Source organism: Talpa occidentalis, unplaced genomic scaffold, assembly GCF_014898055.3.
Source record: "Talpa occidentalis isolate TD23 unplaced genomic scaffold, MPIMG_talOcc4v2.1 talOcc4.2, whole genome shotgun sequence".
Classification (NCBI taxonomy): domain Eukaryota; kingdom Metazoa; phylum Chordata; class Mammalia; order Eulipotyphla; family Talpidae; genus Talpa; species Talpa occidentalis.
The window spans coordinates 113,027,395-113,041,262 of NW_023602073.1; the positions used below are offsets into that span (position 1 = coordinate 113,027,395).

General features: G+C 36.9%; 1 protein-coding gene across 1 annotated transcript; it reads right to left on the bottom strand.

The window, feature by feature from the left end:
* Positions 1–3,254: 3,254 nt before the first annotated feature.
* On the bottom strand, positions 3,255–3,562 carry LOC119253417 (10 kDa heat shock protein, mitochondrial-like). Its single transcript, XM_037520954.2, has one exon. It carries the CDS (start codon positions 3,555–3,557, stop codon positions 3,255–3,257), a length of 303 nt encoding a protein of 100 aa, XP_037376851.1. The 5' UTR covers positions 3,558–3,562.
* Between the last annotated feature and the right edge of the window lie 10,306 nt (positions 3,563–13,868).

Genomic DNA, 13,868 nt, shown 5'->3' on the forward strand with positions numbered 1-13,868 from the left:
GAATTGATTGATGAGTTGAATTAGTTTTTCTGTGGAGATTTTGGGGTTCTCTATGTATATTATCATATCATCTGCAAATAGTGACAGTTTGACTTCTTCTTTTCCTATTTGGATTCCTTGGATGTCTTTCTCTTGTCTTATTGCTCTGGCTAGGACTTCCAGTATTATATTGAAAAGCAGTGGAAGAGTGGACATCCTTGTCTTGTTCCAGATCTTAATGGAATTGCTTTCAGCTTTTCACCATTGAGAATGATACTGGCTGTTGGCTTGTCATAGATGGCCTTTATGATGTTGAGGTATGTTCCTTGTATCCCAAGAATTTCAAGGGCTTTTATCATGAATGGGTGTTGCACTTTGTCGAAAGCTTTCTCAGCATCTATTGATATTATCATATGGTTTTTATATTTCTTTTTGTTGATGTGTTGGATAACGTTGATTGATTTTCGGATGTTAAACCATCCTTGTGCCCCTGGAATGAATCCAACTTGGTCGTGGTGAATTATCTTATGGATACATTGTTGGATTCTGATAGCTAAAATTTTATTGAGGATTTTTGCATCAGTGTTCATTAGGGAGATTGGCCTATAGTTTTCCTTTTTTGTGTTGTCCTTATTCGGTTTTGGTATTAGTGTAATATTGGCTTCATAGAACGTGTTTGGTATTGTCCCTTCCTTCTCAATTTTTTGGAAGAGTTTGTGAAGGATAGGCACTAATTCGTCTCTGAATGTTTGGTAGAATTCATTTGTAAATCCATCAGGTCCTGGGCTTTTGTTTTTGGGGAGGTTTTTAATTACCATTTCAATTTCGCTGCTTGTAATTGGTCTGTTTAGGTGTTCTATTTCTTCTTTATCTAGCTTTGGGTGATTGTAGAGTTGTAGGAATTTGTCCATCTCCTCTAGATTGTTGAACTTGTTTCCATATAACTGTTCATAGTAGTTACTGATTATTCTTTTGATTTCTGCTGTGTCCGTTGTGATTTCTCCTCTTTCATTTATGATTCTGTGTATTTGTGCTTTCTCCCTTTTTTCCTTTGTGAGCCTGGCTAGGGGTTTGTCTATTTTATTTATTTTTTCAAAGAACCAGCTCTTGGTTTCATTGATCTTTTGGATTGTTTTTTTAGTTTCAATTTCATTTATTTCTGCTTTGGTTTTTATTATTTCTTTTCTTCTACTGGTTCTGGGGGTTTTTTGTTGTTCTTTTTCTAGATCTTTGAGCTTCGAGATTAGGTTGTTTCTTTGAGTTCTTTCTTGTTTTTTGATGTGAGCTTCTATTGCTATATATTTTCCTCTTATTACTGCTTTTGCTGCATCCCATACATTTAGGATATTGGTGTCCTCCTTGTCATTCAATTCAAAGAATTTTTTAATTTCTTCTTTGATCTCCTCGTTAGTCCAGTGGTCTTCCAGTAGTGTGGCTTTTAATCTCCATGAGGTAGGATAGTTCCTTGCCTTCTTTTTATGATTAAATAAATAAATCTTTAAAAAAAAAAAATCAATGAGCCTGTTGGAGCCTTAGTCTGTTTAATGAGAGACATCTTTGTTTTTTAATTTTTCCTTTTTGTCATAGGTACTACTAATACAGTACTTTAACAACTTAAATACTGTTAATGGAAAGGAAAACATTTTCATATACCATTTATGTCTGTGTATATGGTAAAGCAAAGAGGATGTTCAATGTTGTGGGTGGTAAAAATGTTGATGTTGTCTAATGCTTACAATGAAATGGAAGCCTGAAAAAAATAGAAAAGTTAATCAAGTTAAAAATCTAAGTTTTGAGGTCTTTTTTTTTAGTGTATTGAAGTTGTTTTTTTTTATTTTTTATTTATATCTTTTACTTCATTTTGTATTCCCTGAAAAATTCCCAACACCTGGCCTACCCGGTGGCACAGCAGTTGAGCACTGGGTTGCAAAGCTGCCCTCAGCCTCTGCAGCGCAGGTTTGATCCCCAGCTCTAAGGGTCCCATATGGCGCGCAGACCTCTCCTGCCGCCCGCTGCTCCCCTCAGCAGTGTACTTCGTCACTCTGCCCTCTCTGCTCTCCACTCTGACTCTGGTGAATTCTCTCACCCTCCCGCACTTCTGACTGTACCCAGTGCTTGTATAAATAAATAAATAAATCTTTAAAAAAAAAATCCCAACACCAATTCACCTGTGAACCATCACCATAGTTCCTTGTGCTCTTTTCCCCCATTTTGATCCCTTTTCCTCCCCCGCCCTGAATGTCTCTGATTTATGGTTGCCTGCTAATTTTGTTGGTTTTTATTAATATTATAACTATTGTTATTTTTTCCCAGATCCCTTATCTAGTTCCCTATGTTCCTCTTATAAGTGAAACCATCAGATAATTTTCTTTTTCCTCCTGGCTTATTTCACTGAGCATGAACCCATCTAGCTCTGTCCATGTTGCTGCAAATGGCATGAATTTATCTTTTTTGATTGTTGGATAGTATTCTATTGTGTATATGTACCACATCTCCTTGATCCAGTCATCTATTTTTGGACATTTGTGTTGTTTCCATAGCTTACCTATTTAAGAAGTGCTGCAATAAACATAGGGGTGCAGGTATCTTTTTGAATTAATGTTTTCATGTCCTTTAGGTAGATACCTAGGAGTGGACTTGCTGGATCATATGGAAGCTCCGATATTATTACTTTGAGGAACCTCCACACAGCTTTCCATAGTGGTTGGACCAGTTTGCATTCCTACCAACAGCGTAGGAAAGTTCCTTTTTCTCCACATCCTTGCCAACATTTGTTGTTGCTAGTTATTTTAATATGTGCCATTTTCAGTGGTGTAAGGGGGTACCTCATTTTGGTTTTGAATTGCATTTCCCTGATTACAAGTGATGTTGAATATTTTTTCATATGTCTGTGGCCATTTGCATTTCCTCTTTGGAGAAGTGTCTTTTTAGCTCTTCTGCCCATTTTTTGAGTGGATTGTTTACTTTGTTTTTGCTGAGTTGTAGTCCACTGAGAGGTGCTTGCAGGCTGGGTGGGAGGTACTTCCCTGTTGAGCTGCTAGGTCCCTATGGGTGTGTTTTTTTTTTTTTTTTTTTACCATTCATTTATATGCTTTTATTTGGAAATGTTTATGTAAGTACAGTGAAACTAAATTTTAGAGACACTGGATGTCATCACAGTTTGGATAGCATTAGTTTATTATAAAAGAGACACAAATTATTTACATGATGAAAGATTTCAGAACTTGAGTGGAATGGGCAGCTTCACATCATGCCATTTCAGTCTTGATTTCAGTCTACATACGTTCCAAGAATTTCACCATCTCTAAATAAGAAATAATCTTGTCATCTAGAACTACTTTGGTGCCTCCATATTCTGGGAGAAGAACTTTATCTCCAACTTTCACACTAACTGGTTGAATCTCTCCATGCTTTCCTTTAGAGCCTGATCCAACAGCTACTACTTTTGCTTGCAACACTTTTCCTTGAGATTTTTCTGGAAGCATAATGCCTCCTTTGGTTACAGTTTCAGCTGCACTCCTTTCGACTAATACTCGGTCGAAGAGGGGAAGAAACTTTCTAAATGCCTGTCCTGCCATGACTCCGGCCGCAACAGTCGCCCTGTTCTCCCGCCGCTGCAAAAAAGACAGACCCGCAGCCCGGCCCTCCGGACACGTGAATGTGGGCAGAGGCCGCCCAACGCGCAGGCCCCCATGGGTGTGTTTTGGAAAAACACCTAGTTGTCTTCCTAGGGTCTGCTATCTCCCTTGGGTGTACTGAGGGAGGATAAAGAACGGGCACTGAGAGGCTAGGTATGAACCGTGGCATATCCAACAGTCTCTGACACTCTTCACAGCAGATGTGGGTGTGGGAGGATCAACACCCTTTCTGGATCCCTGAGGTAGGTAGGCAAGTGTGGGGGTCCTGAGGCCACCTTCCACTTGAGGGCTTGGGATATCATGAGGACACTGATCTAGGGACCAGCCCTACAAGGTTCCAGCTGATGGCCCTCCCACTGGCAGGTGCAATCGGTTCAATGGTATGTACTTTCTGGAATAACCTCAGCTACAGCCTCCAGGTTTGGTTGTAGGTGAGTGGTGATTTTTTTGATCACTAGGTGGCGCCAGAGATGTCTCCTAGTAAACTTTCAGAACTGTGCTTGTTCCTGCGGGTCTCTGGGAAAAGCAGGGGGGAGGGGGGAGGAAGGGGTGAGAGGAGGGAGGCGGGAGGGGAGGGGAGGGGGGAGAGGAGGGGAGGGGGGAGAGGAGGGGGAGGGGAGGGGAGGAGAGGATCACAACAAAGGGGTTTGCACCTAGCGCTGTGTGCCTACCTGTCACTCTCCAGCGTTCTCAGAGGTCTCGGCATTCTCCCTGTATCCTGGTCTCCAAGCTTTTACTCCTCTTTTTCTGCTACATGATATGGGCTGGCTTTGTGGGTGGGGGAGGGAAGGATTCCAGAGCAGTGATTTTCTCTCTTCCCTTCCCTCGTCTTCCAACTTTTCCTCTGCTTCTGTGTGAATCACCAGGATCACCTACTTTGTCCAACCCATCTGGGTCCTGCCAGGAACTCCTTGTTATTTCTCCCTATCAGTTTGTTATAGGGCAGCCCCGATACAAAACGGGGTGCCTGACTGTGGGTCCTCACCCGCGCGCTTAAAAGGACTTATCAATACTCTACTGCAGGCACACGCGAAAGGTTAATAAAAGGTTTAGTGACAAGGGAAGGGGAAATGAGGAAATGTACAGCTCAGGGAGAAAAGTGGGAGGCAAAGTTTTAAATGCGTCCTACCCGATCCGCCGATCAGGAATCCCCAAAATGGCGCTCTCAGAGCTGGCCGCCAGCCAGGAGCCCTGAAGCCAGGAGGCGATTGAGAGACCCCAAGGCCCACGTGTTTGGTTTTTATATCCAACCTGGCTGCTTAACTCCACCCTCAGGTCCCAGCCACCTTCCCTTTGGTGGTGATGGGATTTGTCTTTCCCAGTGTCTTGATGGCTTCGGTCTGGAGTGGGGGTGGAGTCCACAAAGCCTGTATGGAATTAGCTCAGGACATCCTTTCCCCCTAACAAGTTGTTTTATAGGACAATTTAATCCTAGCATTCGTAGCCACCATGTTGGTGACGTCATTGCCTTTGAGGTCATGTTGATAGCAGTGTGTGCTGCCTTCACCCAGCTTCATTTCTCCTCAGCAATGTCCCTTCCTGCGCTGACCATTTCCAGAGTGCTACCTATCATATGAAGCCCTTATATATTCACTGTTAGACGTTGTGAAAATAGAAAATATTCCAGCTCATAGTCGTAGTGGGTGGAAGATGCTCATTACCAATGTATTTCCTGGTGTGTGTTCCATGGAGCCTTAGAAGTGAGCGATTCTATGAGTACAAGGGTCAGAGGCCAAAAGAATGTCAGAAATTGTTAAGATCATGTTTTTTTTCTCTTGTAATTTCATAATGCACTTTAGTACAATTTAGGAATTGATATCTATGATATAGAAACTTGTTTAATTTACCTAACTACGGATTTCTTAAAATACCACCTTCATTGAGGTTAATATTATGGAGCTAGAGTTGGTAGGTGGATAATTTAGGTAGCAAACATAAGGAATGATTTCAGTAGTTCATTTTTTCAGACTAGTTTTCTTAATTGGCACTTTGTTTTTTTCACTTGTTAATACTTGTAAGTTACCTCCAATGTGAGGAAATTATTTGTGGACTAATTGAAATGTCATTGAAAAGAGATACCTCAATCTGTGTATTTAATGACTAAAAGGAGAATCAGTATCATCAAAAGCAAATATTTCCATTAAAAACGTTTCCTTTTAGTACATTAAAAACAATTCAGGATAGTAGATTTTTCAAGTCCTTATATTAGGAACTATGTAATGCGATGAAAAAACTACCAAAAATAATTAGAAATAATAATTAATAAATTAGAATTTATTACTTATTGTAGTCCAGAAAAGGTTTATAGGAAGAAACAACTTATTTCTTGAATTTCCCAACCCATTGTGTTAATTGTGATTAAAAAGTACTAACAGTAAAGATACATTAGCTTGGTCTTACTCAAAATTAAATAATTTTTTAAATTCAAGTTTGCCCTGTTTTAAAGAATATATGATCACAAAGAATAATTTGAGTAATAATAGCTTGATAAAGTGAGTAAATGGGTTCCATATTATTAATAGTATAAATGGGAAGAATATAGGAATTAAAAAATAAATTAAAAGAAAAAATAATAAAAGAGGTACCTCAAACTGACATTCTTGATTCCTTAATTCATCAATTATAAGACATATACAACAAAGGAGCTGTATCTGATGATGAAAGTTGAAACACTGTTATCAAAAGGGGCACTGTACAGAACAACCACTCTAAGATGAAAACACGAATAAGTTCAAGAAAGGTTTTTGGATATTCATGAATAGATTAGGATTTTTTTAAATGTGCTTATGTCTAACAATTCAAATGGACAGTGTTTAAATAAATAAGAACTGAACTTCCTGAGGCAATATATTCCAGCATTTAAGAGTGTGGCCCCCGGAGTAGTATTGCCCAGTTTGTCATCACAATCTGTCCACTTAGGTATGACACTTGAATGTCGTGTAAAGCTCATTATCTCCATCTTGGGTTAATGGGGAAATCAGTAAACTATCTTACAGATTTGCTCTAAAGTTCTTAGCACAGTAAAATTTTAGCTTTTGTTATATTTATAAATTGTCCTTGGTGACACTTCATTAACCTTTTGAAAAAAAAAAAAAAATCCCTAAACATTCCTCAGAATGATTCTAAAAGACCAGATATTGAACTCAGAAGAAACTGGCAATATCTACCAGATTTTTAAACTCTTATGCAATATTTCCAATGGTATAACTTTGAAATTATATAACTATTTTGAAATTTATTTTATGTTCAAATATGTCATCAATTGTTTGATGATATGCAGGGTCCCATAATTTTGTCAACTCATGTATTTATTGTAAGACTCATTCCTGAATATTTTAATTTAACTTCTATTATTTCTTTGTAAATATTTTCTTATATCTGGATTGGAAGAGAATCTATCACCTTGCCCTATTGATACAATTCTTTCATTTTTAATTTTATGTGTTCTGATGGTAAAAGAAGAAAGTTGCTTTTCCTTAACTATTGAAATTTTCAGAGTATATTTACTGTAAGTAATGAACTTTAATTACTTTTGCAATTACAGCCTATTTGATTGAATTTTCCACTGACTGCATAAAACATCTGTCCTGTTGGGACTATGCAGAGTCTCTGATCTGGGTACAACATGCTGTTAAAATACAGTAACATCTGCAGTCCATTAATTTCTAAAGCAATAGGCAAGTTGGGCTTCCAAAAGGGATCAGGCAAGTTTGTATTTGGGAATTCTGTTTCTTTGCTTTCCATAAGTGGAATGAGACAATCATGCTTTCTGCCTTGTTTGTTTTTATTTAGTTTTTAATAAAAAAAATAAGTAATTAACAGCAATTTGATTTGGTGCCCTATTTTATTCTGTTTCTACTAACTTTTCTTGGTGATAGTAGAAGTAACAGTAATGAGAAGACATTTATAATTTAACTGACATCAGGATGCTGTTAATGGACTGCTAAGTGATATGAAGATATTTTGTGATAATAGCACTTTTATGTATATTGCTTTGAAGACTCAGTTGAATGATACTTGGAAGTTGAGAAAAAGGCCCCTAGGAATATAAAAGTTTTAAATTTTGTTTGAAAATACCAAGAAAGACTATCATTATTATTATCTTGTTTGTTGTTCCTTTTGGAACTATTCTGTTTAATGTAGAAATATGTCTCCAATAAAGTGTAGAGATCATTTCCTATACCTTTATGTTTTAGAAAAAACAGAAGCAGTAGAAAGTAATTATAGAGAAGGTATAATGTTGACATAGGAGGCTAATGCAGCTGTCAATAAAGGTCATTCATTTCTCAAGTAGATTTTTTTTTCTCATGTCAGTTTTTGAGCTACCATGTCATTTAATCCAAATTGGGTTTGTATTTCTTAATCAATTAATAACAGTCGGTATGATTTTCAAAACAGAGAGCACTAACTGTCCATCAAAGTCTATATTAGAAAATTATGGTTGTTAAAAATGTTTCTGTTCTCCTGTGTTTTTTATTTATCATTGCAGTCTAATTGCCTTGTTTCTAGCCAATGTGACATGTTTTTCAGAAGTAATAGATGTCAAGGGTGTTTCTTCAACTTTCTCTCTTCCCCTCCCAACTCAGCTTTGGAGATCAAATGCTCCAGGAGGCAGAGCTATATATAGGCTGTATTATATAGGCTGTATTATTCACATGAGGCAGAGTCACCAATTAAAAAAAAAACATTTTTTAGTATTAATTTTTTGAGAGTTAAGTGTATTAAAGCACCCATATTAAATCATCACAAAAATCATTACTAAGTGTAATGTACAATCCTATTTAGAGAATTATCATTGATTCCAAATATGAATGTGGATATTATTTAAAGGGAATTATCCATGAATTTTTATCATTTGTTATGCTCCATGTCTATCCCTCAGTTCAGTAAGCAATAGCAATAGAATATATATATATATAATGTAAGTATGTGTAATGTTATGTGTATATGACAAAGATAATACAACACAGTCTTTTTTAAAAAATTATTTATTTATGCATACAAGAACTGGGGTGTAGGCCAGAGTTGTGGGGGAGGGAAGTGTGTGGTGAGAGGATTCACCAGAGACAGAATGGAGAGCAGAACAGACAAATCTGCTGAAATACACAGCGGAGGGGAGCGGTGGGAGAGACAGGAGAGCTCTGCTGCTCCATGTGGGTAGCTCCTTGGTGGGGGATCGGACTTGTGCTGCAGTGGCTGCCAATAGCTTCATAGTGCTAAGACTTAACCCCTTGCCCACCAGGGAGGCCCCTAATACAACAATATCTTAAGAATTTTGTAGGGAGAGTGGAGAGCCCAAAAGAGTAACCAGAGAGCCCCTTCAAAGAGTAGTTCTGTTAATGGACAGGAGGAGGAAACTAGAGAATTGTCAAGGGTTGAGGAAAGAATGAAATACCTGCTTGAAGAACATTTCTTGAGGAGATGATTTCAGTGGCAAGAACAACCACGAAGCCTGGAGGAAAAATCATGACTATGCCATCAATGCGTTGGGATCTGCTGACTCCAAATTGCCAGGTTCATACTGAAGGTTTTCTCCTCACTCCCTATCACAGATGTGGATGAATACACACTGATGAGAAAGACTGAGCCCCTTGAGGTAATCTGATGCACCCTCTCTACCACTTTTGCACATCTTCCATGGGTTTTAAGCATCCTCAAATGTCTACAATGTGTTCATTTCCTGTGGTGGATTTATAGTGTGTGACAGGAAATCCATTTCTTTTCCTGTAGATGCTAAATTCATTACCTTGATACAAAATTCAGACTTACTCTTTGCACTTGCTACCATGGCAACCAGTATCAGACATTTTTTTTCCTTCCACTGGAAGCAGAGGAGTCACATGTCTTAGCAAGAACTGTACTCCATTAAATTTATTTTAAAGGCACCTAACACTGTTATACCAAGGTCTCTTAACAGTGTCACTTCTATTGACTACATACTTCATAAATTCACAACCACATTATAGACAACAGCATTCTAAACTAGCAGAGTATGGCATTCTTTAAGAACTTTTGATGAGGGAATTTCCCTTTCTCTTTTTCAAATTTATTCAGAGCAATGAGAGTTATTTGAAATAATAGGTGTAATAGATTTTTCTTTCCCTTCTAACAAATGCTCTCTGGAGCAGTAATTATTATTGGAGCCAACTTCTGGACAGATACTGGATTTAAGTCATCCAAAAGCTATAATGGTTCTGAATTATATCATTTTACAATTCCACATGAGCCAAAGTGTCACAGGGTTTCTGCTTCTGAAAAGACAAAAAGATCACACATTCATCATACAAAGATGTTGATCTGATTTTTTGAATAGTGGGGCAATAATTATAAAAAGTAAAACAAAGTTAATGACCTTTCCTGCCCTGAATATTAGTAGAATACAACTCCAGTGGTTGCTGAAGAGAAAAGAAAGAACAATCCAGATATGCAAATGCTGTTTGAGAGATAGAGAGTTTTAAATTGCTTTGAAATTACTTTCAGGTAAATATGATGTGCTATGTCATTGCATTGAGTAAAGAATATTTTATTTAAGTAGGATAATAAAAACTATATGTTTGGACAGGAGAAGAGGTAAATTGGTAAAGCCAATTATATGGGAAATATTAATACTTCATAGGGTACTGAAGGTAGATCTATGTAACTCAAGGAAGAGTTCAGGGTTGAAAACAGGTATGTGGAAGAGAGACATTCTAAGATATGAGAAATGCAAAAATTATGATACTTGTTAGTCAGTTTTGACTAAGTCAGGTATGTGAAAATGACACTTTAGGAAATCAAATAAAGAGGATTCAGTATCTTGACCTTTCTGGGAATTCTGGATGGTTTGAATATTGAGGAACTGTATTAAGGTTGTGGTTGTGAAATGATGAGTAAAGGGAATGTATTTCTTAATTTCAGAAAAACGATATCAATTATAAGAGAAAAAATTGTATCAATAAGAACAAAATACCTAGGTATAAATTTAACCAAGGAGATGAAAGATCTGTTTCACTAAAAACGTTAGTGAAAGATATTGATGAAAGAGATTGAAGAAGAAACAACTAAGTGGAAAGATATTTCATGCTCATTGACTGAAGGAATCAATCTTGTTAAAATGTCCATATCATCCAAAGAAATTTACAGGTTTGGTATAATCCCTATCAAACTTCCAATGGCATTTTTCATGGAAATAGACCAATTGATCCTAAAATTTGTATGGAACTACAAAAATCCCAAATAGCTAAAATGATCTTAAGAAATAACAAAGTTGGGTCTCCCTGGTGGCGCAGTGGTTTGGGCACAGTGCTGTGAAGCTGTCCGCAGTCTCTGCAGCACTGGTTTGATTCCCAGCCAGCCAGGGAGATTCCCACATGGTGAGGCAGACCCCTCTTGTCTCACCCACTGCTACCCTCAGCAGTGAACTTCAATCCTTCTGCCTGTTCTGCTCCCTGCTCTGTCTCTGATGAATTCTCTCACCCTCTCATGCCTCTGGTGTGTACTCCAGTGCTTGTGTAAATAAATAAATCTTTAAAAATAAAAGAAATAACAAAGTTGGAGGTATTATGCATCTCAATTTCAGACCATATTACAAAACTATGGTAATGGAATCAGTATGGTATTAGCATACAGGCTTATAGATGAGTCATAATAGAGAGTCCAGAAAGAAACTCATGTATATATAATTAATTAATATATGACAAAGGAATCAAGAATATACAATGGGGAAAGGCCTTTCTCATGAATAAATGGCACTGGGAAAACTGAACAGCCATATGCAAGAGAATGTAACTGGACCAGTATTTTACACCATATACAAAAATAAATTCAAAATGATCTTGAATATAAGATGTGAAACCATATAGTTCTTCCATAGAAACAAGTAGTAAGCTTCTTGATGACAGTTTTGGTGATTTTTTTTTTTTGAATCTGGCATTGAGAGCAAAACCAACAACAACAAAAATAAACATGCCTGTCTACATTAGTATAAAAGAAGCTTCTGCCTAGCAAAGGAAATTATCAACAAAATGAAAAGGTAACCTATTGAATTAATGAAAATATTTGCAAATCATATATTTGATAAGGGGCTAATGTCTAAAACATAAAAAGAACTCAACAACTGATGGGGGAAAGCAATTTGATTGAAAAATGGGGCATAATATATAAATAGATATTTCCCTCAAAATGCACATAGATAGGCAATAAGTACATGAAAAGATGTTCATTGCAGCATTATTTATAATACCAAGATGTGGAAACAAGGTAAGTGTCCACTAATGAAAGACTGGATAAAGGAAATTAGATTATATAGGGCCTCCCTGGTGGCGCAAGGAATTAAGACGTAGTACTGTGAAGCTATCCGCAGCATGATTTCGATTCCTGGCCAGGAAGGTGCCCCATATGGCACAGCAGACCTCTCCTGTCTCTCCCACTGCTCCCCTCAGCAGTGTATTTCCATGATCTGCCTGTTCTGCTCCCCACTCTGTCTCTGGTGAGTCCTCTCAGCCCCTGTATCTCTGGTCTTGTATGCATAAATATAATAAATAAATAATAAAAAAAGAGATTTTATATATATTATGCATGTTATATATATATGTGTGTGTGTATATAATGAAATATTCAGTCATATAAAAGAATGAAATCTTGCCTTTTGTGAAAAAATAGATGGCCCTTGAAGACATTATGTTAATTGAAATAAGCCAGACAGAAAAAAAATGAACAGTGAAGGCTCTCACTTTTATGTGCAATCTTAAAAAACAAACTAAGCTCACAGATACAGAGAACAGATTCATGGTTCAGGGGAAGGGAGTTTGGTGGGGGCTAATTGAGTGAAAGGGGTCCAATGGTACAAACTCCCCATTATAAATTAAATTTGTCATGGAAAGATAATGTAGATCATGCTGGTTGTAGTTTATAATACATTGTAAATTTGAATGTCATTAAGAGACTTCAACTGGAAGGTGATTTCGAGGAGAAAATAGTGAGATATATTTAATTCACTTATAGCAAAGGTTTTTGGAGTTCTCTATTACATGAGAATTTCTGCTGCTTGACAAAATAGCATAGTCTTATCTATTAATGTGGGAAGTATAGAATTAAGCATATTGATTAATAAATGATAACTCCCATGATTAAGTCTGAGAAAGATCAGTGTTGACTGAGAGAGGTCATACTGGCAAAAATGGATCATTTTTCTTTCTTTTTTTAACAAAGCATTTATTTTTTTAAATTTAATTAGCTTTGCATTACAACATTATATAAGCTTTGGGTGTGTTTCATTGATAAGCAACATGTGTGTGCACTACATTAAGTTCACTGCTAAAGGTCTAAATTCTATCCCTGAATCATTTTTTTATCGAACTGTGTGAAAATGCTTTCACTCTCCAGCACCACCAATTTTAAGCATGCCTATTTATGTTAATTATATAGCATTTAATAAAGCCTCTTTCTTTTCCTTTTTCCCACATTGTTATAGTCAATGTTTAAAATGTCCACTGAGAAAAATTCTAATGTGATCGTTATAGTTGACATAAGGAATAGTCTAAGTGACAACAGTTGTCTTGATAACCTAGGGAATAAAAGTAGGCAATAACCTGAAACTAGTAAATAATTATATTTAACTTAGAACATAAAACATGGAGTCATTGCCTATCAAACCTATGTCACAATAGACATGTGGTATTTATAGCTTTTATCCTTGCAGGAAATTCATCTGGAGCCAATTAGCTGAAAATGCTCAGGAGGAACATATACAGCAAAACAAACTAAATTCCTTCATATGCTACTCAACATAATTGTTTCAGGGTAAAAAATGCTTGAGAGTTCATTTCATATGGATTATCCAGCAGAAATATTTCTCTAATTTATTACAAACCAATAGGGCTCTGGAAAAACAGCAATGGTGGGGGATGGACATGAGTGAAGAGGGCCCTAACTAATCCCAGTCATCATCTGTAAAATGCAACTCATGTACTCTCCTTGAGATGCTAGGTCTTGCATCTCATTAGCTACAGGGTTAGGTAGACATCCGTGCTGTGGCTTCATGTGATGTTGAGAGGAGTTCCCAGTGATTGATGTCCCACTTTCTGAAGCTTCAAGATTATTTTGGATACTCAGATGGACAGTCCACAAAAGAATGAGGTCAAAATGTCAAGGTTATGAATAACAAAGAATGGTTGAAGAACAGTTCCAGATTAAAGGAGACAAAAGAAACAGGATAACTGAATGTAATGTTTGGTGTGGGATTGGATCTTGGGTCAGAAAAAGGACATTAAG